We start from the raw sequence: 25,001 nt of genomic DNA on the forward strand, positions 1-25,001 counted from the left end.
TCCCCCCAACCCGATTTACAATATATTTCTCCCGACTTTTTCTTATTCTTAATATTTCTCACGATTTTTATGGAACTTGGCTTAATACTTCGTTATATGAACAAAAAAAAAGTGATTTTGGACGTCTGAAAGCAACTGAATTTTCTCTAGATTATATCTAAAATGAAACCTTGCGAATCAGATGAGAATTTCTGCTTTGTGATTGACAGCCTACGTATCCAGCAACGTCGTTCTCCAGTTGTCCAATGGGCATCGAGCTCCACTGCGTGTCATCTGGCATATATTATCCAATGAGCACAAAGCAAGCTCAAGGCCGTTGGCCGTTCTTTGGATGTTCTTTCGCTATTTCGTTCATCTTGTCCTGAGTTGTGTGAGTACACGTGCCTTTAGGAAATAGTTTTAGAAATTATCGTCTTTTGATATGTCTGCGAGAAAGGTGAAATACTCGTGCACATTTCAAAAATCGTACACAGTTGACTTTCCTTCCATTATTTCTTCAAGGAAATGTAATAAATTTGCGATGTGTACCATCTGTCGTTGCGATTTTTCGATTTCGTTTGGTGGAAGGGCAGATGTTCTCAAACATGTGCGTACACAAAAACACAAGGACAACATGAGTTGTTTTGAAAAAACGGAAAATTAAATTTTTCTTCGGAAACAAAAGACCAAAAAGTGATTAATGCAGAATGTCTGTTCTCTGCCTTTTTACTGGAGCACAACCTGCCACTGAATGCATCGGATCACGCTGCAGCTTTATTTAGAAAAATGTTTCCCGATAGTGAAATCGCTAAGAAATACTCAAGTGCAAGGACCAAAACAAGTGCAATTTTTAAAGAAATGGGTTTGAAAAATAAATCTTCAGTTATTGATTGCATTAAAACAGCTCCGTTCTGCCTCTCTACGGATGGAAGCAATAATACCAATTCAAAACTGTATCCAGTTGTTTCTTTTTTTAATCCAGAGTCTTCAGAAATTGAGTGCAGTTTACTTTCTGTCCCCACTTTAGAAGGACATTAGACAGGCTTTAATACAGCACAGCTAATTATTAAAACTTTAAAATAAAATGCAGTCCCTCTGGATAATTGCTTAGCGCTTGGTGCCGATAATGCACCAGTAATGGTAGGCTTGAAGACTGGTGTTGCAGGCATCTTAAGAAAGGCAAATTCAGATTTGCAGATTATGAGGTGCACCTGTCACCTCTTAAATTTAGCAGCTGAAAAAGGGGCAGCTTCTTTACCATTAAATGTGGATGAACACATTGTTGATATTTATTATTATCTTGAAAGGAGTTCTAAAAGAAAGGAATAATTGAAACAGTTCCAACAACTGCATAATACTGAAATGAGAAAAATTTTGATTTTTTGTAATTTCATCATTCAGCAATTCAACTGGCAGTTCTCAAAATAATACTGCAAAATATAAGCGTAAAGCTGATACAAATTTCTCTCAAAATAATATTTAAAAAAAAAAAAAAATTGCTCAACACACGAAACATTTTCCGATTACCGTAAGTTTATCTTGTGAAGAACGAATATTTATGTTTTTTTCTTAGGACCTTAACAAAGCTTTTTGCTTTTTTTTTTTTTACAATTCATTTTGCCATCATTCGATGTTCTGAACACAATTATACAAAGCAGAATTCCATTAATTCATGTTTTGCAATCAATGATTTATGATCTGTTTAAAGACATTTTATCAAAGTTTGTAAAACCAGTCTGTGTTTTGTCTTGTAATTCTATATATGATGTGATTTATGGTGAAACTGAAAATCAGAAGGAAGATGAAGATTTGGTAATAGGAGCTGCAACTACAAAAGTAGTGGAAGAACTTTCAGAAGACAAAAATAAGTTTTATCTTCATGTTAGAAGTTACTTCTGTCGAGTATGTGATTACACACTACATAAATTTCCAGTCAACGATAAAGTGATTTTGCGTGCTAAAGTTGCTGATGTTTCTGCTCTAGCAAATGCATCTTTTTTTTATATAAGGTACTTTTTGAACAGATTTCCTGTGTTACTTCGTTTAGTCATGAAAGATGATGATATTGATGTTGCTACTGATATACTGCAGTCGCAATTTTGAAGTTTACAATTAGAAAACTCGGATGAAGTTATAAAATCAGCTAGGATTGACACCCAGTGGAGGTTAATTGGAAAATTGAAAAGTGCTGATGGAATTTTAAAATATAGTGAACGCTCTAGAATTATATCTTGACGGTTCCCCATAGTAATGCGGAGTGTGAGAGGATTTTCAGTGTTGTTGCGAAAACGAGGACTAAATTTAGATCTAATATTAGTGATGACACATTAGAAAAACTTTTATTAGCGAAAGCAGGCCTACGTGGCAATTGCTATGAACAAAATTATGAAGTTTCTTTCTTAACGAGAGCAAAATCTGCTATTGTCCATAACATTTGTATGAAAACTGATTAAAGTGCCTTTTTTTTTTTTTTTTTTTTAATGATTAAAGTAATAAAAATGTTTTTTATGTCTAAGGTATTTTTGTTTTGCTTGCATTTAAGACTTAGTAACTATTTAAAGTTAATTCATTATTAAAAACTATATTTTTATCATTTAAAAAGTCTTTTTAACATTGTGAAGAAATCTCCTGATTTTTGAGTGTCATAGGTTGGCAAGTATGCCTAAAATTTAGAACTTCCTCCTTTTATGAGGTGGTAATAGGCATATGTACCTAAAGCATAAATAAATTTAAGCCATGTATATTTTTCATTACAGGTGGAACTAGAAAATTTAAAGAAGTTAGAAATTGAAGAAGAGAAAATTAAAACTGAAAAAGAAGGTAGGATTTTTACGTGTATTTATTTAAATATCTTTACTTTTGTTAATTTGATCTTAGATAATTGAGAATGTCAAATACTTTGAACATAAGCTGTAATTCCCTTTCCCCCAAAAAAAAGTTTCAAATTATTTCCAGGATATTTTGATCTCAATAACTTAACTAATCTCTGTGGTTTCAAATTAATGAGAGTCTGCAGTATATTCTTGTTTTGCTGTTATTGCTTATTACTGCTAGAATCTCCTTCCTCCCTCTGCACATGTTTTAATTTCGTGATAATTCATGTAATTTTAAGTTTCATGATACATATTTAATTATTTTCGCATGAATTTTTCTTTATTTTCCATACTTGAAATAAATCTTTTTTCAAGCACTAAAAGACTTTAAAAAGGACCTACGGCGAGAAACTCCAAAGTGCCATATTAATATCTAAATTTTTTGTCTACATTTTCAAACTTTTAGCCTAAAATGTCTCCAAAAACGCGGTTTTCACACTTACAAAAACCATGTTTTAAACACACAATTTAAGGTAAAAATCCGAAATAAAAAACAAAAAATTTAGATAGCAAAAACGTAAAGCTTTTAACCAAAAATATTTGACAAGAATCCATGTACATAGCGATATGTTTTAACTTATAAAAATCTACAAATTGCACATTCTAGGCCGCAAAGGAAATCTACGAACTATGCACACCTCGGTTTAATAAATTAATATAACAATAAATTTCATAGAGTACCATGTACACAGCATTCTGTTTAAACTTTAAAAAAAAATCTACGACTTGCACAAACTAGGCATTGCGCACAAATCAATAAAATAAACTAAAATAAATTATAAATAATTCAAAAAACAACAATAACAACAGAAATTTATAGTAAAAAAACAATTAACATAACATTCTACAAAATAAAAAGAATGAAATAAAATGCACTTACCATAATGAATGCTTCTTCGGACAGCAGAACGTAGCTTTAACATGCCGCCACATACTCTATATGGTATTTATATGACAGCCAGACTCGCTATCCACAAAATTCATACTATGGTTCACAAATAAATGTTGAAAACCTTCTTTTCCTAAATCCTGGTAAGATTTCCAGCCATCTGAAAATATAGTTTCACAAGGCTCAATCCACTCTTTAACCCTTAGTGCTTCGTTGGCTCCGTCACGGGGCCATCCGTCATTTGTTCCATAGCTCCGTAGGCTCTGCTGCGGATCCAAATGCTCTTAACTCTGTTGACTTCGCTATGGAACCATCCGGAGTTTGTTCTGCAGCTCTGTAGGCTCCGGTGCAGAGCCAAATGTTTTTACCATGATTACGCTTAAGATGCTGCGGTATCATCGGCATTGACAATTGTTATCTGTAGTTAAAATGTGCTCAGTCTCTGTACTGTTACAATTAAACCATATTTTGACTTTTTTATGGTTAGCAACATGGAGAAAAATAATTGTTGTGATGAGAATTTAGAATTGAGTGATAGTGAAGATGTGTTTGATTTTAAGGCATTAAAAGATAATGCCAAAAAAAAAAAATTAATTATAATTTTGACACTTCATGTAGTGGTTCCGAAATTCTACTACCAAAGGGACAACGAATGAGAATTATTGAAAGTGAAGATGAAGATTCGCAGGAAGACTTCGATGTGCCACTTGCTCAAGTAAACCCAGGATGCACATAAGAGATTGTTTTCAAAGATATCACACCCTGGTGAATCAGAAAATTTAAAATTTATCTTTCATTTGCAAGAAGAAAGTGCATATGCATAAAATAAATAAAATTTAAAATATTCACAAGCACATGTAATTCTTTTCACTTAAAATAAGAGTCTGTTCCACTGTGAAAATGTGCCGGAGTTGCTGGTAGGCAGCGGTACAAAAATGTTTGGAGCGCTAAGGGTAAATACATTGCATCAGCGTTTTCTAACATCTGTCATGCACAGCCACTAAAAATAATCTCCCAGACCCTCTTGCAACCTCGTCTCATTGCAACATAGGCCATTTCAAAACACACGGGACACGATTCAACGAACAATTAAACCACTCCAGCAAAACAGTTTTCAGCATCAAAAGGATGTCCATACAACATGCAATCTTGCCAAAAACCTGCACAGAACACATATCACCACATTTGGTGATCTTAGGACGCATATAAGAATAAAGCCCATATAGTCAAGTTACTTTTTTTTTTTTTTTTTTTGCCAAATTGGTAGTGTGAAATGTGTAATATAAATGCATGTGTAAGCAGTACTTAGGTTTTCCAAATGGTACAACCTAACTTAGAAATATGTACAGTAAATACTAGTAGCACATGCTCCTTTAGTATTAGTTTATTTTTCGAATTAGTGTATTCTAGTGTAGAAATCTCTAACTGTTAGCCTGTTTCATTTTATGCATATTAAGGACAGTTAAGAAAGGGGAGGGATAATTATCTGAAATCAAGAAATATATGCTGGTTTATTCAAGAACTTTAAGGGCTGGAGAAAACTAGAATGAAGACTAAAAGTTAGACTTGAAAAGTATTAGTCTTGAATAAATTTTTTAACTTCAAATGCATACATCACCTGTACTATTGACCCTAATTGTCTTAATTTATCTATTATTAAATTATAACTTCATAACTGTAGATATGTACAATGAATTAGTTCTTGATTATTTATGCTTCATGTACTGTTGAAAATAATTACGAGACCATTTTTAATGTTAACAGGGGGAAGCTGTGTAATCTTATGTAAAATCTTATGAGTACTTCAAATCTAAAGATTTTATTTGTACTTCAGATTCATTGCAGCATGTTAAAATGTAATGCATAAACTAATTTCAATGTCCCATACATCTGCCACGCAAATTGGATCACCATCTTTGAACCAGTGTCTAGAATCCAGTCCCAGTTTATTAGAACTCATTCCAAGTCTGCTTCTCAAATTTAGAAAATTTATTGTAGCTACTGAAAAGGCCTTTTTTTGCAAGTGAACTTTTGGCTAGAGGAATGAAACTATTTGAGATTCTTCTGGTGGAAGGATAGCAACTGTAAAGAAATTAAGGTAATACAGCACAGCAGAGTGGTCTTAGGTGTAAAGAGCAGTCCTTTTCTTTTGTCCTGTAAAGAGCAGTCCTGGATTATCATTTGGGAAGATATTTGATTGATGCCCGATATAATCAAGATTAGGCCAATATCCTTCTTTTGAGTTTCTATGTTGGTAATTTAGTGACAAACTTAAATAATACGTGATTATTACACTTCAGTGAGATGTCTCAAGTCATACTGGGTGAAGGAAAATTCAGTTTGAGAGGTTGGCAGTACATCAATGATAGTGAGCCACGATCCTTTGTTTTTGTGTTAGAATTTTTGTGGTATAAGAAAAAAAGATATGCTGATAATAAATCTGGACTGGTTAGACAGCTATAAATTTGAAACTTTGTCCAAAAAAATAATTCCTTCGGTCACTCTTAAGGTATTCAATCCTGTTGGTTTATTATGTCCTATTTTGCCGATATCCTAATTGTTGTTGCAAAGGATGTGGAATGAAAATATATCTTGGGACAGTAAAATCGATGCTAATACAAAATAGGAATTTAGGAGCTGGTTTTCAGAACTTCATTTATTGAAGAAAGTGACTGTATCATAATTTTTTTTGATTGATCCAAGCAGACAAAATATATACTTCTGCATACATTTTGGTTATTAGACCCACTTGGTTATCGGAACCTTCATTTAATTGACCTATGACAGAACAAAATTTTGATATTCTGTGGCCAAGGAAAAGGGAAAAACAAAATTCTGATGGCCATTCTTCTGTCTGTTCTTTAAGTAACTCACATACTTGTAGCTGCAAAACTGATGAAAAGAAAAATAATGAATGTAGACATTATGGATCAAGTTGGTAACAATATTAATTTTTCAAGCTGTGGACAAAGTGATTTGATTGATTGCTTGGATAAAAAGATTATTTTTAGTTGTCTAAGTGCAAAGTCTCCAGGAATTTTTGGAGAATTATCTTACAAAGTTAGATCCGGAAAAGAAGGTCATATTTTTAATAAAACACGAATATTTTTCTGATCATTTAAACAAAAAAACAAAACAAACAAAAAAAAATTAAAATCTTTGATAACATACAAGGATGAAGAAGGAATTATTAGACTGAAAACAAAATTACATTTCCGAAGGATACAGAGAACTTTAAACAACCAATTGTTGGGAGAGCATTTGGTGTCAAAAGGTTAATTATGATAGAACATTTGAAGAACTTTTATGCTGTCTGTCAAAATGTTATTGGGTATTCTAATAGAACATTATTGGATTTTAAAATGTGAAGGAAGTTATAAGATCTCTTTTATCCAAACGTTTTACTTGTTAAGATTTGCAAATAGAAATTTAACAGTACAAATTTCTGCATTACTAGAAAATCAATGGAATGGATACATCCATTTTTGAAATTTTCATAATTGATGTGGCTGAGAACCTGTGTATTTAAAAGAAGCAAAAGCTGGGATTTGCATATATACATGTGCAGAGTTGCCAACTCTCCCGACTTAGGCGGGAGACTCCTGATTTTCGACCGCTCTCCCGCCAACCCGATTTACAATATATTTCTCCCGACTTTTTCTTATTCTTAATATTTCTCACGATTTTTATGGAACTTGGCTTAATACTTCGTTATATGAACAAAAAAAAAGTGATTTTGGACGTCTGAAAGCAACTGAATTTTCTCTAGATTATATCTAAAATGAAACCTTGCGAATCAGATGAGAATTTCTGCTTTGTGATTGACAGCCTACGTATCCAGCAACGTCGTTCTCCAGTTGTCCAATGGGCATCGAGCTCCACTGCGTGTCATCTGGCATATATTATCCAATGAGCACAAAGCAAGCTCAAGGCCGTTGGCCGTTCTTTGGATGTTCTTTCGCTATTTCGTTCATCTTGTCATGAGTTGTGTGAGTAAACGTGCCTTTAGGAAATAGTTTTAGAAATTATCGTCTTTTGATATGTCTGCGAGAAAGGTGAAATACTCGTGCACGTTTCAAAAATCGTACACAGTTGACTTTCCTTCCATTATTTCTTCAAGGAAATGTAATAAATTTGCGATGTGTACCATCTGTCGTTGCGATTTTTCGATTTCGTTTGGTGGAAGGGCAGATGTTCTCAAACATGTGCGTACACAAAAACACAAGGACAACATGAGTTGTTTTGAAAAAACGGAAAATTAAATTTTTCTTCGGAAACAAAAGACCAAAAAGTGATTAATGCAGAATGTCTGTTCTCTGCCTTTTTACTGGAGCACAACCTGCCACTGAATGCATCGGATCACGCTGCAGCTTTATTTAGAAAAATGTTTCCCGATAGTGAAATCGCTTAGAAATACTCAAGTGCAAGGACCAAACAGGTGCAATCGTTAAAGAAATGGGTTTTAAAAATAAATCTTCAGTTATTGATTGCATTAAAACAGCTCCGTTCTGCCTCTCTACAGATGGAAGCAATAATACCAATTCAAAACTGTATTCAATTGTTGTTTCTTTTTTTAATCCAGAGTCTTCAGAAATTGAGTGCAGTTTACTTTCTGTCCCCACTTTAGAAGGACATTAGACAGGCTTTAATACAGCACAGCTAATTATTAAAACTTTAAAATAAAATGCAGTCCCTCTGGATAATTGCTTAGCGCTTGGTGCCGATAATGCACCAGTAATGGTAGGCTTGAAGACTGGTGTTGCAGGCATCTTAAGAAAGGCAAATTCAGATTTGCAGATTATGAGGTGCACCTGTCACCTCTTAAATTTAGCAGCTGAAAAAGGGGCAGCTTCTTTACCATTAAATGTGGATGAACACATTGTTGATATTTATTATTATCTTGAAAGGAGTTCTAAAAGAAAGGAAAAATTGAAACAGTTCCAACAACTGCATAATACTGAAATGAGAAAAATTTTGATTTTTTGTAATTTCATCATTCAGCAATTCAACTGGCAGTTCTCAAAATAATACTGCAAAATATAAGCGTAAAGCTGATACAAATTTCTCTCAAAATAATATTTAAAAAAAAAAAAAATTGCTCAACACACGAAACATTTTCCGATTACCGTAAGTTTATCTTGTGAAGAACGAATATTTATGTTTTTTTCTTAGGACCTTAACAAAGCTTTTTGCTTTTTTTTTTTTTACAATTCATTTTGCCATCATTCGATGTTCTGAACACAATTATACAAAGCAGAATTCCATTAATTCATGTTTTGCAATCAATGATTTATGATCTGTTTAAAGACATTTTATCAAAGTTTGTAAAACCAGTCTGTGTTTTGTCTTGTAATTCTATATATGATGTGATTTATGGTGAAACTGAAAATCAGAAGGAAGATGAAGATTTGGTAATAGGAGCTGCAACTACAAAAGTAGTGGAAGAACTTTCAGAAGACAAAAATAAGTTTTATCTTCATGTTAGAAGTTACTTCTGTCGAGTATGTGATTACACACTACATAAATTTCCAGTCAACGATAAAGTGATTTTGCATGCTAAAGTTGCTGATGTTTCTGCTCTAGCAAATGCATCTTTTTTTTATATAAGGTACTTTTTGAACAGATTTCCTGTGTTACTTCGTTTAGTCATGAAAGATGATGATATTGATGTTGCTACTGATATACTGCAGTCGCAATTTTGAAGTTTACAATTAGAAAACTCGGATGAAGTTATAAAATCAGCTAGGATTGACACCCAGTGGAGGTTAATTGGAAAATTGAAAAGTGCTGATGGAATTTTAAAATATAGTGAACGCTCTAGAATTATATCTTGACGGTTCCCCATAGTAATGCGGAGTGTGAGAGGATTTTCAGTGTTGTTGCGAAAACGAGGACTAAATTTAGACCTAATATTAGTGATGACACAAATTTGGCAATTGCTATGAACAAAATTATGAAGTTTCTTTCTTAACGAGAGCAAAATCTGCCACTGTCCATAACATTTGTATGAAAACTGATTAAAGTGCCTTTTTTTTTTTGAACGATGAAAGTAATAAAAATGTTTTTTATGTCTAAGGTATTTTTGTTTTGCTTGCATTTAAGACTTAGTAACTATTTAAAGTTAATTCATTATTAAAAACTATATTTTTATCAGTTAAAAAGTCTTTTTAATATTGTGAAAAATCTCCTGATTTCTTAAAAAAAATCTCCTGATTTTTGAGTGTTATAGGTTGGCAAGTATGCATGTGGGTGTGTATAGAGCTGTCAAGTTTGAGCTCATTTCCTCACTGTTTTTATAGAGGGTTTTCTTTAGAGTTTGTTGGTTTATAATCTGCAGAAGTCAACCTTCTGTAGATTATTTTGACAACAGAAACAACTTCATTGGAGCATCAAATTGTTTGAAACTCATTGATTTAAATGTCATTGATCAATACACCACCACTAGGAAAATTCAGTGGTTTTTCAATCTCCCAACTGAGGCGGGTTTTGGGAGCAGTTAGGTGTCATGATGAAACAAATTCTTTGAAGAGTTTTGGGAAAATCTTTGTCTTTTGAGAAAATGACAATGGTATTGTGTGATGTGGAATCTGTGATTAACTGTCATCCACTTATCTGTCTTTCAGAAGATTCTTAGCTTATTCCTTTGTCTCCCAACTCATTTTTACAAGATTTTTGAAAATTATGTGTTCCTGATTTGGATGAGACTGATGAACATTCCTTCAACGAGAGATTAAAATATCATCACCAACAACTAACCACTGATATACAAAAAAGATTTAGATCTCGATATCCAGGACATTTGATTGAAAAGCATGATCCAAAGAAGCATGAACACAAAGTATTAAACTTTGGAGACTTGGTTCTTATTATGTTAAAATGTACTGAATGGCCATTAGCTATCGTTACTGAATTATTACCTGAAAAAGACAGTGTTCATTAGGCTGCTATAATTGAAAATTACAAATAGGTAACATTTACGTCCCATACAAAGAATTTTTTCATTAGAACTTTAAATGCGGTTGGTTCAAAAATCTAAAAAAATGATAGAGTTGAAGGATGTTTAGTGGAAACTAGCCAGACAGATATAAAATATGTGAAAACCAGAAGTGGAAGAGAAGTCAGACCTATCCAAAGATGGACTTTATGAATGTTTGAACTATGATTTAGTTATTTTATCTTTTCCCTGTAAAATTTTGTGCTTATTTTCAAAAGTATTACTCTTTTAAAATTTCTAGTAGGTTAAGTTGGTTCCCAACAATTTAAGGTGGAAGTATGTTGGATTTTAGATGATATATAGTTTGTATTTTATATATACTTTTATTTAATTTTATGCACATAATGTTTTTTGGCCACTAATAATTATTGTTAGTTTTGCTTCTTGGTGTTAAATGCAATGTTACTTATGAGTATTCCTGGTCCCATAAATAAATGCAATAATCTACTCATTGAACAAAACTTTGGTACCTCTCTTTGGAGTAGGCTGTGGAACCATTGCTCCCTGTAATATGGACAAGACAACAAAACTTTGGTATATCAAGACTTATACAATATATACTAAACAAGGTATAAGAGTGACATATGTATTATTACTAATATTGCTGTGACATTGTAAAACATAAAGTAGAAACATATATTAGCAATGTGAAAAATACCACAAAACCTAGTTTAAGTTAATTTAATTCAATGTATTCATTTTAAATTAAAACAAGCAAATGAGCTAAGTTAAACGACTGATATTTAATAGGTAAATCTAAAAGCTGGAGTTACAATGGCAGCAGGTCAAAATTTTAGTACAGAAAACGAAAAGCTACAACATAACTTGAAAATTTTGCTTTATTGCAGATATGAGCCCATACAAAAATAAACTCCAAATATAATTAGCACATAAATTTGCTGCAAGATAATAACAATTACATTAAAATGTTTTAAGGAAAATAAAGTATTCCGGTCCACACCAGGAACACTATAATTAAACACATTGTCTTTTGTAACACTGTCTTTTCATTCAATTTCCTAAAATCTGTTACCAAAGGATCTTGCTTTCTACCCAAAATAACAGGAGCTGAATAAGCACTATCACTTTCTTCAATTATTTATGCCTCTAACAGCTGAGCAATCTGCTTATCTAATTCTTGCCTTAAATGATAAGGAACTCTGTAAGGTTTCTGTCTGACAGGAATATTGTCTTTTAAATTGATATTATGCAAAATTGTATCACAACCAATAAGTTCAGTTACAGAAGAAGCAAAAACATCTTTATACTGGTCTGAAAGAATCATAAGTTTATGTTTCTGTTGTTCAGGTAAAATGACTTACCCAGGCTGACTGACCAAGTCAAACTGACTTACCTAGGCTTCAAAATGTTCATCAGTATGACTGGTGTACTGGTATTAACAGGTGCCAAAGTGGCTAATTTCATCCCCTTGTTAATGTGAATGATGTCAGAGAAAATTTTGCAGCTTTGATAAAAAATTCATTATTTTGTTTAGTGTTAGCTGAACATGCCACACAAAATTTTGAGTGTTGATGCTGAGTCAAAGGTTCAATGAGCAAAGAATATTTTGAAAAAGGTAAAAGAGGAGTTGAGGCTTTAGAATATTCTCAGAGAAAGGAGGAAGTTTATGCTTTTTCACTGAATAGCAAAAGATAGCATTAGGAAAGTTAACAGGAGATGAAGAGTAATTATTTGAAGCATAGCACTCATCTCAGACTTGCGAAGGTGCATCGGCGCTAAAATGTGTGGGCCTAGCAAATTAGAAGAACTAAAATCAATGCAAAGTTTGTTTACACTTAAAAATTTGGTTCCTAAAAATGCTGCATACTGATTAGATAAATTATCAGTAATTAGAAATTTAGTGTCAAAAACATTTTCCTGAAATCTAACAGAGTATCTTTCTTCTTAATTAATACTTTGTTGATTGAAATACCTTTTAAATAAATTTCAGAATTTTCAATTTTTATTTTCTTGCCAAAACATTGAATGTACCGAACATTTAGAAAATTTACTGTAGACTCTGAATCAAATAAATTTTAGTCAATTTAGAATTTTAGAATCAATAAATTTCTCAAAATTGAGCCATTTACTACAGGAAGAGGTGCTTCATCTAAATAAATTGAGTACACTGAAGGTACCTTCAAAAGGGCTTCCTGGGATGAGTTGAAGGTGTCATTCTCACCCCCCTACTAGTTTAAATTCTGGCTAAAAGCAGGATCCTGAGGATTTAACTGAGTAGTGGTACTAGAATTTGCTTACCTAGCAACCTGTTGTGTTAGGTGTTACTCTTGCATTTCCTTGCTGACTCCCATTGTTTCGTGAAAACTACCTTGTTCTAACATTGTTGTCAGGACCCTAAGATATATTCTAACATACAATTCCTAGCTATGTGACTTAACCTATTACATCTATAACAACAAGTGCCGACCTGTCTACTATTAGTTGTAGACTAGACACTAGCACTTGTGTTTGCAAGTTTCCTAACATGTTAGTCAAAGTAACAATGTTTTCCTGCTGTGCCTTGATTGCTGCTTTGAGTTCATCTTTAGAACTATTTGCCTGTACAGCCTTAAATGTGACACAAGGAGTAGAAACTGCATTAATTTAAAAGCAGTGTGAACATTATTAAGCTCATCAGTGCGAGTCCAAGAAAAACTGACAAGTCTAAATCAAGCCTCTGACTCTCCACTGTTGGATCGTCTATTTTATCATGGCATGGTTTTAAATGAGAGTGCCTATATCTTAGCTGCAACCCGCCTCACACTTTCTCTAGGCTTCTGAAAAGCATAAATTAGTGCTCTAATGTGTGCATGTAAGTTTTGCAATGTTGAAAACCTTTCCTTTAAGGCCTCAACCACAGTCACCAAACTGTCTCATTCTTGAGATGAGGATTATTGCGAATAAACGCAACAGCTTCTCCATCTAACGTAGCACAAATACCAATCAACTTATCTGAGTCAGCCCAGCCTACATGTGCTGCGACTAAATTGACTCTGTCGAGGAAGTCAGTAATTTGTGTAGTACCTTCTGCCTCAATGAAAGTGGGAATAGACACAACTGGATCAGCCCCAAAAACAGAAATCCTACTTGATCGGTAGGCTGAAGATTCTGATCCACAGTAGAAGGGTTAACAACAGACATTCTAATTGCCACTCTAGTATTACTCACGCTTTTTCCTTTTTAGTGGCATAGTGAAATTTAAATTGATAAACACATTACAATAAAGTAAAAATATATAACCAAAAATAGTGTTATCTTAATTCACCAAAATTATAAAAATTAGCATGACAACAAAGTTTAAGCATAAAACATAATAATAAGAGATATACAAAAATGGCACTTTTCAGAACAAAAATAGACTAATTCAAGAATTAAATAATTTTAAATGCCACCACCACTAGCAAGAATTTAATTGCGCCGATCCAAAAATTTAAGGTTAGCCAGTGCACCAGTTATTTGTTAAACACAGTGTTCCTTATGAGTGTTACTAGCGCCCTAAATAAATGCAATAATCCACTCATTGAACAAAATTTTGGTATATCAAGTACTTATGTAACAACATATACTGACCAAGGTGTAAGAGTGACATATAGATTATTACTATTATTACTGTAACATTGTAAAACATGAAATATGAACATACATAGCGTTATGAAAATAACAAAAAACCCGGTTTAAGTTAATTTAGTTACATGTATTCATTTTAAATTAAAACGAACAAATGAATTAAACAACAAATATTTATTAGTTAAGTTTAAAAGGTACAGTTACGATGGCAGCAGGTCAAAATTTTAGTACAGAAGAAGATAAGCTACAACGTGCCTTGAACATTTTGCTTGATTATAGATATGGGCCCATACAAAAATGAACTCCATAAATATAATTAGTGCATAAATTTGGTGTAAGATAACAAGAATTACATTTAAACATTTTAAGGAAAATATAGGTATTCTGGTCCACACCAGGAACCCTGTAATTAAAAAATATCATTTCACAAAATCTTTTATCATCATCATTAATACCTTTGTTAACTGGTTGACACTGGTAAGGAATTTAAGACAAAAATTCATCCACATGAATTTATAGTAATAAGATAATTAACATATAGCAACAGGTAGCAGCTATAGAAATTTCAGTAAAAGGATATACTTTACAAATTACCAAGGAGCTAAAAGGTTTTAAGTGGCAATTTCTCAGTTGGGAAAACCAAGCAACCATCTCACACAGTTTCTGGAGAACTCAGCATATCTATGAAAATACAAACAAGCGAATAAGTATAGGTTTAATTGAAAGGGTATATCGGTGACCGAGGCAGGGTTCTCCATTCATTTTTCTGCCCTGGACAGTTCTCCCCATTTCATCTGGAAGGTCCAACTTTTTCAAGATTCAGCAGGCCATTCTGTGCTGTTCAAAGTTAGATACATGTTGTGTTGATGTCTCATTGCTGTCGAGAGAAGTGGGTCTCTGTTTCAGTTCCAGCTGCTGCTGCTCGAAAACCCCGCACAAAAGTTTTACTTAATTTGGTAGGAACATTGAACTTGGCAAAGAATGGGGAAGGAACGGTTGTCCAGTTTTAGCAACCCTGTGAATAGCAAACCTGTGTTTCACTGGCGGAGTGGTTCTGCCCACCTTCCAGAAGTTGTCTAACATCTTCCAAGTTTCAATGCAACACTTCAAGTCTACTCTGAGAGGTCAAACACCTCTCTGCCAAATAGTGACATGAACAACATATTTCGAGATAGCCTCATTTGAAATCGGGTGCAAGTGTAATACATGTGAAAGCTGAATGGGCAAATTTTCCTCCTCTCGCAAGCATACCCCATACATCATTTACATAGAAACTCTGCGAGAGAGAGGTGCAGAATATGCAAATCCACACATATGGCCAAATGTTTCAGTACGACAAGGTCACTTTTAAGTGAAGGGAAGCTGTTTACCAATGATAAGAAAATAGCTTTTAACAAATTCTGAGAATAGGAATGATTGTCATTATATCAGCTTGTCGAAAAAATAGTGTTAACAATTAGTAGTGAAATTAATTTTATTACATATCTGTTTCATCAAATTTAACAAACTATATGTACTGAATTTTAATTCTAGTACTAAGTTTCAATTTATTTCAGTACATATGTTTTCATAACAACTGTTGAAATATTGTAGCTACACAGTTATTCAGAAATGTTTTCATTTCTAAAAATTAAGTTTCTTCAATGCATCAGTGAAAATTGCTGTCTGAGTCAGAAAATATGGATTCATAACTTTACCAGAAAGAGGGGCAAAAATTAACCCCCCCCTAAAAGCAACTAATTATATGTACACACCAAACTAGTGTAACAAACAGAAAACTATAAAATTTAAAAGTTAAATAACCTTAAGGATGAAACCAAAAAAAAAAAAACCCAAACAAAACAGTAAAATAAAACCAGATAACTAAATTGAAGTTTTTAAACAAAAATTAAAAGTTAAAACCAAACTTCACCTTTAAAGTATTAAAAGATTAACATTACCAAATTATATTTTAAAATTAACAGTTACAGCTTTAAAAAAATCAACTTACAACCACTACTTTAAACTGAACAAACAAGCAAATTAAAAAAATTCAATTGCTGAAAATCGAAATTAAGAAACAATATTACACAGTTGCAACGAACCACTCATAGAATTTTCAAAAATACATGCATGTAGAGTAGGCTTATTAAAAGAATGTTTTGTTATTTAGATGAGTAATGTATTTATTCAAGATCCAAACTTATTTTCAACAACAAATGAATACTTTAGAATATATTTCTTAGTCTCTAGAAGTCGCTGGTTGTGTAGTAGTTTATTTTGATGTGTAAGTGAACAGGACCAGCTCTTTAATTCCCATGGTGTTGAATTTTGTTGCCTGACATCAGAATCAATGTGTGGTGTGTTTTTGCACTTCTGCACTACTTTTGAAAACACTACCAGTAAGGAATTTCTTAACATATTGTACGCCGGTAGCATCTGAGACAATTAAAGTCTGAGCGCCGGCACTGGTGTCGACCGCCTAAAGTGTGTGCGCCGGCATGATTCGCTTGTTGACGACTAATGAATAGGTGAAGAAAATATTTAAAATTTTATACATTATCGTAAAACACTAAATTTGGTTTGCATATTTGTCATATGCAATTTAACAATAACAAAAAATAGAAGCAAAATAAAAAAATTTAATTTATAATTATAAAAAATACACCTGTTTTATTTGATGATTGATTATTACATATATATATAATATAAACAGAAAGGAAAATATTAATATTTAAGGGATGTATGGTATTTTTCAAAACATTTTCCAAGATGTAAAGGTATTAGGCATAGAAAACACATAAAGCACTCTCGCTTCTTTTTTGGTGATCATATTTTGATGTGCGAGGTGTAGGAACTAATACAGAAGTTTGTTCCACACAATTATTCGATACATCTTGAGTACTTGTATATTCCTCAATCCATAAAAGTGCAACAGCATGTAAAAATTTTTCATATTTTATAGTGTTGCCATTTAACTCAACATATAATCTGTATGCAATGAACAATGCGCAATTTAAAGGAAACAAAACTTTATTTATTTATTTATTTATTTGTTGTCTATTTCACTGTTTTCCTCATAATGGAAAACTATGATAAAAACTAATCACCAAATAAAAGAATGTTGCATTATCGCAGGGTTGGCGCTGAAATGAAGACCTCGGAAAATGCGTTTTCGCGGGGCCGGCGCTCAAGCTATAGACTTCGAAACCCGCGTTTTCGGAGGGCCGGCATACAATGGGTTAAGGTGTAAGAAAAAATGGAAATCACAGAGAGCTAGAATTGGGGCTATATAGCAGATGTATTAATATCTTCCAATGGAGCTTGTACAAATCTATAATGTAATATGCTATTTGAGGTCGAGTGTTATTGTGCACCAGGACAATTATGACACTGAGTGCCCCACAGCACTGGTTTTGAATAAGCCATTGGAATTTACACGATGTCAGCATTCATATTCTTCCCTCTGGTATAGAACTCAATGAGCAGAATGCCCTGTCTGAACACCAAGCACATCACATTCCACTTAAATTTCACTTTTCAGAGATCCACTGTGACACCAATGTGTTGCCTGTTACTTGCTTTTTGAGCTGTATTTTAACCCATGCTTCTTTGCTGGTGATGATTTGGTTCAGAAACTCATTACCAACACCCACCTCACATGCAATTAAAAAAAAGGTGAAGATACTTCATGATGTTATCACAGTCACAAGGAGCAGGAAATCCTAGGGAAGTAGCTGCGAAGTTTTAAAGTGTGAAACAGTAGTTCTGCAAAATTAATTGATGTAGTTGCTTAGTGCCATCTGTAATTAATTACTGATGGTTTTTCATTGTGCTTCTCATCATTCACATTTTAATGACTTTCTGGAAACTTACAGTCAGTGGTGCATCATCTGCTTGCCCATGACACTTGACAGGACTTACAAGCCCATACATCAGACAGAACTGACAGTGAGTTTCAATTGGGGCTGTACTTCGCACATTCTAAAACTTGATCAAATGCTGAACCTTGCAGTTGGCAAGAGATGAAATGAGAACCTCCCATCATCAGCTGCTAGAGCTATGCTAATGTGAGCAGTCAGGAAATGCCAAGATTGCCATGTCTTGAATCTTTCACAGTTGCATATTACCCTTTGATAACAACATAGCATTATATCTGGGGATGTGAGGGAAATTTTCTGGGCATCTCTTCAAGCAAATAGTAGCTTAACACAAATAATAAGTAGGCATGATAATTATAGTCTGTGCTTGAAATACAATTAAAGGTTTTTTATGTGCATTTCATCAGAGTGAGTATTTAGATGTTCTGTTTAAGTTTTCCTCAATGGACTGAAGTAGTTCATAAAATATTCTGCAGTTTCATCTTTGCTTCACATGAAAAGAGTGCAAAATGTAGGAATGCTGGAATTAGATTGACCAAATAAATGAAACAAGAATCAAGGTGCGTTAATCAGAAAGAAAAAAAAAAAAAAAAAATACATTATGTACCTGCCTTCCATTTTGGCATGTGTGTATGCTTGCTTATGTGCATGTGTGTATGTGCATGAGGGGAAAGTATTGTGTGTATACAGAAACAGGTCAAAATGCATTGCAGGTGCAGAATGTAAAAGTACTAAAAATGGTTATGATTTTAGTTGAGGTTCTCATTGTGATAAACTAAAAAATAAGCTGCTAACTAAAAGTAGCAGTAGAAAAAGTATTTTTATAAAGTGATGAGCACAATATTTATGGAATGTTAAATATAAAAAGATCTGCAAAGCTTTCCACAAGTACATTAAGTTGAAAAGCCAGGCCACATTGAAGTTGCTGCCGTCTTAGAGGCATTTTTTCACACTTAATAAACAGTAATTGTTGATTACTGTTGGGGGGTGTTCTGTGCTACACCTATTTAAAGGCAAGCTGATTAGTATAATAAGTGTGAAACTACTTGTATTTTTACACCACCCATGTATTATGATTTTGTAGTTTGTTTCGGTGTCCTCTTCCAGTGGCATGAGCATGCCAACTGAGTTTAGTTAAACATTAGCGGAAATGTGCTGCTAAACAATTCAGACCAGAGTAGAAGGGAAGCAAAACAAGATGTTTTATCACAACTTGGGTAATAAGTTATCAAATTATTAGAGCCATGTAGAATTTATAATTCCATTTCTAACAGTGAAAAGAGCTAGTAGATATTCTTGGGATCACCTTCTCTCGTATGTAAAATAAGTTTGAACCAATTTTTCTTAGTCTTTCTCAGAGGCATTTCATCACAGGCCATAATAACTTAAAATCATTAGTAATGTACATCATTAGTAATGTAATCTTCATCAACATTAAAACAAGTGACTTAAGTATATTATCAGAGCACATTTTAAACACTTTATTTACCACTTGTATGTTTAAGTTATTGAATCCTCATTATTAATTCTTTATTTTTTGTTATAAAATAGGTATTATTTTAAAACTTCATAGTTTTGTAACTTTTGAGTAGATGTACAAGGTTTAAATTTATGGTTTAAAAAAAATTTGTTGTTGTTTAGCTTTGAAAAATGAAGCAGAAGACAAAGAAAAGGCCGCTTTATCAGCTTATAAATCAGTGAAAGAAGGTAATTTCTCATAAATTAGAAATTTGAAGCAAAACGTTGGTAAAGTACTCTCTCTCTCTGTTTTTTTTTTTTAATGCTAATTTGTATTTAATAACTGTAGAGCTGGCAAGCATTTTGTATTTAATTTGGAAATCATTAATTCTTTATCTAGTATAAAATATAACCAGATGTTTCATGCCTAGTGAAATTATTTTGTAAAGAAAAATTTTAATTATTTCCAAATTGTGTAGTCATTTACAGAACTGTCTCTATGAAAAATGCTTATTCAAGGCCTATTTTTAATTCCAAAAATTTGCAAAAATAAAGACTGAAAGCTAATTAATGTTATGAAATATTTAATTTATAATTCATATGCCCTTTAGTGTAGTAGAATATGTTAAACTTAGTAAAACTATTGTTGTATCTTTTTCTTCATCATGTAAAGTGAGGCTTTTGATAGCTATTTGAAAACAGTTTATTTCATTATTGTATGCAATAGTAATTATTGTGTTATAATAGCATTTTTTAAAGATAGCATAGCTTCATTTAAAAAAAAAAAAAAAAGGTCATATATATGCTCTAGTTTTACCAATTTTTTGTGTGGAAGTATCTAATGTCGGCACATTAGTTTAAAAGAATTTTTTTTATCTTATGAAATACTTTGTACACATTTAAAGACAACCTATTAAATGTGATGTCAGTATGCTGGCATCACCCATGTGTTTTGATATCTTCGAGTGGGCTTGAGAATGCAAACTGAGCTTTGTTTATCGAATTCCTCTTCTTTATCTTTAATTGTAGCCAATACATCATATTTCATGGTCTGTTCACAAAGGTAGAGTCTTTCAGTCAGCTTAATGTATTAATTTCACATATTATCAACATATCAGTTACCTAACACTAGTGCAAAAAAAAATCTAACAATGTCAAATCATGCTATCGTGAATAGGCAAAATCAGATATTGTCTATCTACTTCAAATTCATCTTGAAATTCAACTTTAAATGTTGTTCTGTGATAAGGCTTTTCTGATAAATTCCCTTTTCCGTTATTTATCTATTATTTTAAGCTTTAAATGGGATGTCCATATAGCATTTTCTAAGAGTGCAATACCTTTGATAAATATGGTCAATGCAGACATAGTAATTTTTTACAGTATTTCATTTTCAGATGTATAGCAAATTAGTAAGAAAATTTTAGGCATGAAAGTGTACTTTTATGTTTCATGCATAAACTTTTCTTTGATGGAAAAATATAGGATGAGAATCATTCTCATCCTACATTTTTTCATCATTAATTTGCATCTATTTGCTTCTTATAAGTATATTTTACGTACATCATGCATTACCATTATGCATTAGAAAAGAAAAAGTACATGGAATTTATTAAATGCTCCTTGATGCTGTAATTATGCCATGTTTTAATACCTGTCATATGTAACAGCTTGCAAATTTATATTTTAAGTAAATTCTCAGATGACAACTCTACTTTTTTGTTTTGGTGATTTGGTATTCTGAATAAATTTAGATTTCACTTTTATTGAATTATTATTTCTTATTTAACTTTGATTTAATTACATTGCATGTAGAAGAAATAAAGAAAGAAGAAGAAATGGAAATGCTTCGTCATCAAGAAGAAGAGAGACATAGTGCAGAGGAAGCATTCCGAGAGCTGGATATTAATCAGGATAGCATGTAAGTTATTCTTGATTTATCATGTTTTGTGTTTGAAGAAGATGCATATAGGAAATTTAAAGCATCTCTTTTATCCTTTTACAGGTAAATGTAGTTAAAATAAATCTGTTTGTTTTATTATGCATGCACAAAAAAATTTTTAATAGTGTGTATATTTCTATCAAAATGCAAAATCATTGATCTGATGTTTACTTGAAATTGCATAGAAAGAGATCCATGAAATGAATCTTAATGCACGTACTATAAAAATTAATTGAAAATATCTCTCCGGTAGTTGATTTCTTTCGACTGTCGTAAAGAGAACATTCTGAATATTTTGTTTATTTCTCTTTGTTGTTTCTGAAAATTCAAACTATCAGTATTACCTCAGTTCAGCAAATAAATGTATTAATAGTAATTAGTCTTAAGTAACTTATAGAAGTATCTTTAGATAACTTCGGTAATTTGTATAAAGCTATAGGAGGAATACTTAGTTGACTGTGTCTCGGGACAGCTTTCAATGAAGCATTTAGTGGCTTTATATGAAGATAAAATTGTGAAGGCCAGAAATTATAGCTTAACTGCTCGCCACTGTAATTAACCATATATAATTGGCCAGTGTGAGCCCTTCTGCTGTATATCTGCCTGTGATTATTTCAGTCATGCTACATTTGTGAGGCTTTAGTTCAAGGGCAGCTGATAATATAACTATTTCTGAAATACTGTGTCTTTCTTTTGTGTTTAAATGTTTTGACTGTGTAGATATTGGCCTAGCACTAGAACAGTAATTATAAGTTAAAACAGTGTGTATTAAAATAAGATCTTTTTTTTTTTTTTTTAATTTTATTTTTTCTCAAATTATAACATTTAAATTTCAAATCTAGAATTTGTCAGATTTGTAATTTATAATTATTAACAATTTATATTGTGTTTGTGTGATAGAAAGTGTATTTAAAATGGAATAATATTATTTTAGCTTAACTGTTCAAGAGCTTCAACAATTCCAAAAATTTGATAGCAATCGGGATGGTATTGTATCTGAAGATGAAGCTAAAGTATGTATATTTTTGTGTAAAAAATAATGAGTTGTAAAACATGATTGTGATGCATGTCTAATTTCTCTCTTACTGTTTTCTGATTTTCAGTGCTTATTTTCTAGACAGAAATTGAGATAACAAATATAAATTTTTAAAAAGTGCACATGTATTTTTCTTAAATAATACGTAAGCACTTAACAGATGAATTATTTAAACTTCATTAAAACAATGTCTTGCAGTATGGAATAAATGTATTTTTTTTTTCCTTTTGAATTTACTTCTGAAAATTAAACTAACAAATAATAATATCTAGCTTCTCACTAAATGTCATATGTGGCAGGAAAGTTCAGTGAATTCGAACATATGTGCAAAATATCTCGTATGTTACTGTAATAGTTATAAACCTATAGTTTTTTTGCCTGCCTTTTTTTTGACATATCCACAATGTTTTCATAGTACATTAACTTCTTAATATTGCAATAAATGAATTTACTGCTTTTTTAAATGTGTCTGTCAATTTTGAAATGGATTCTTTTGAACAGTTTCATTTTCAGCATTTTATTAATTTTGTCGTAAAGATAAATTAGACCATATTGCATTTACATGAGGAAAAAACTGCAAAACAAAATAATTCCTAGCAGTAGGCCAATAAGGTTTGCAAAAAACCGTATTAAGCATTACTTAAAGTGTTGTTTCATTACATCTGCTAGTTCAGTATTTCATAGACTATGCAAATAAAAATGCACATTACCTTTATTTATGGGCATGGATCAATGGTCAAATATCAAGAAAATCAGCACAGTGAAAGTCAAATTGGATGATCTACCAGGATTTCATAGCTTTAACTTCTCAATGTATTAAGTGCTTAAACCATTTTATTCTTTCTAATTTTTTTAGCATGAAATATTTAAAAGTTATTTGTAAATTAATTTCTTTTACAGTTTTACCTACATATGAAGGATTCTCTGGCTATGGATGAATTTGTTACAACTGGTTGGATGATAATGAAACCAATATATTTAATGGACAAGGTAATGTTTAAATGCAGTAATTGAAATACAAATATTATGTGCTATGAGATCTGTAGCTGTGAAGTCTATTTCTCCCTGTAGCATTCTGTTCTCTTGAGTGATAAAATTTTGGACCATCTCGTGAATTAAACTCCTTAAAATTTTAACTTGAAATTTATTTCAGTTACCAGATAGTGATGTTTCTAGTACTGAAACTGTAAGTCAAGAAATTCCTGAGGTAACAGAAGCTGAAAATGAGCAGGAAGAGTCAGATGATGAAACATACAGCCCCGAGGTAGGGTGTTAAAACTTCAAATCCATATTAATCTTTCCTCAAATATTACTTAAAATGTATATCTTTTAAATGTTCAGTTACATTCTATGTATGTGTGATGATGTAGTTTTTGCGAAATGTAAAATGAAATCACTTTAGTCATCGTCAAGAAAAACTGCTGCACAGATGACTGGGGGAAGAATCACAACTTGTTTGATCTTTGAAACATCATTTTTATTTTGAACAAGAAAAATTCTTCAGAAATATATTTTCCCTTAATATGGTACTAGACTAGGGGTGCTAAACACCCTCTCCCCCCCGCCCCGCACACACACACAATTTCTATTTATGCAGTTTACATTTTTAGTAATAGAAAAAGGAGCTTTGAAGACGCGTGACTTTCCTAGGCAAAAAGTTATATGTAATGACTGCAGTTATTTATAACTCGGAAAGTCTTGGTTTTAATCCTGAGCAGCATTTGGGCTAATGATTTTGCAGTGTAAAGAAATTGTATGGAAAGTGTGATGTAATATGCAGCAGAGTGATGCAAATTGGTGTAGATTGGGCAGGAATATGTTTAATTAAAAATTACATTTTCCTCTTCAAGAGAAAAAAAAAAAGAAATAGACTTGGTGGGAGGAAAGCCTTTTGAGAAAAACAGCATTAAAGTGTTAGTAAAGGAAGAGAAATTTTGTACAATACTTAGTATCAGTTGCAATCAGAAAGCAAATGATATGCTTCAGTCACATATTTAGATTTCACTATGCCCTGTCTTTTATTTCATGAACTTTCTCATATTTGAATATAAAAATATAGAAACAATTTAGAAATATAATATGTATATTGAAATGGAATTTAAAGTTCAATTTGAAAGTCTGAGTGATAAGTTTATAAAGTTCTTGAAATATTTTTGAAACTTTTCCTCCACATATCTTGAATTTGGAGTATCAACCATTGAGAACATCAAGAATTCTTGAGAACACATTATGAAGTTTATTATGAAGTCAATTGAAAGTCTCACAAAACTGTGTATTATAATCAGCATGAAATCAAAGGTTTCCAGTATATTATTATAAAATTGCATTTTGTGAAATGTAAAACAAATTCAGATTTTGTTATTGTAAAGCAATGTAATACTTATTATACAAAAACCAACAAAA

General features: G+C 32.1%; 1 protein-coding gene across 1 annotated transcript in view; it reads left to right on the forward strand.

Moving 5' to 3' along the window:
* Window positions 1-25,001, forward strand: part of GCS2beta (glucosidase 2 subunit beta) — a 116,452-nt gene that overhangs the window by 60,086 nt on the left and 31,365 nt on the right. The window contains exons 6-11 of the mRNA XM_085809435.1: window positions 2,736-2,799; window positions 19,804-19,869; window positions 21,436-21,541; window positions 22,497-22,575; window positions 23,499-23,588; window positions 23,752-23,862. Of these exons, the coding sequence (XP_085665561.1) occupies window positions 2,736-2,799; window positions 19,804-19,869; window positions 21,436-21,541; window positions 22,497-22,575; window positions 23,499-23,588; window positions 23,752-23,862 (516 nt within the window). The remainder of the gene's footprint in view (window positions 1-2,735; window positions 2,800-19,803; window positions 19,870-21,435; window positions 21,542-22,496; window positions 22,576-23,498; window positions 23,589-23,751; window positions 23,863-25,001) is intronic.

This window comes from Stegodyphus dumicola, chromosome X2 (assembly GCF_044657685.1).
Source record: "Stegodyphus dumicola isolate Sdum_Otavi_A_Nest chromosome X2, ASM4465768v1".
Lineage (NCBI taxonomy): Eukaryota > Metazoa > Arthropoda > Arachnida > Araneae > Eresidae > Stegodyphus > Stegodyphus dumicola.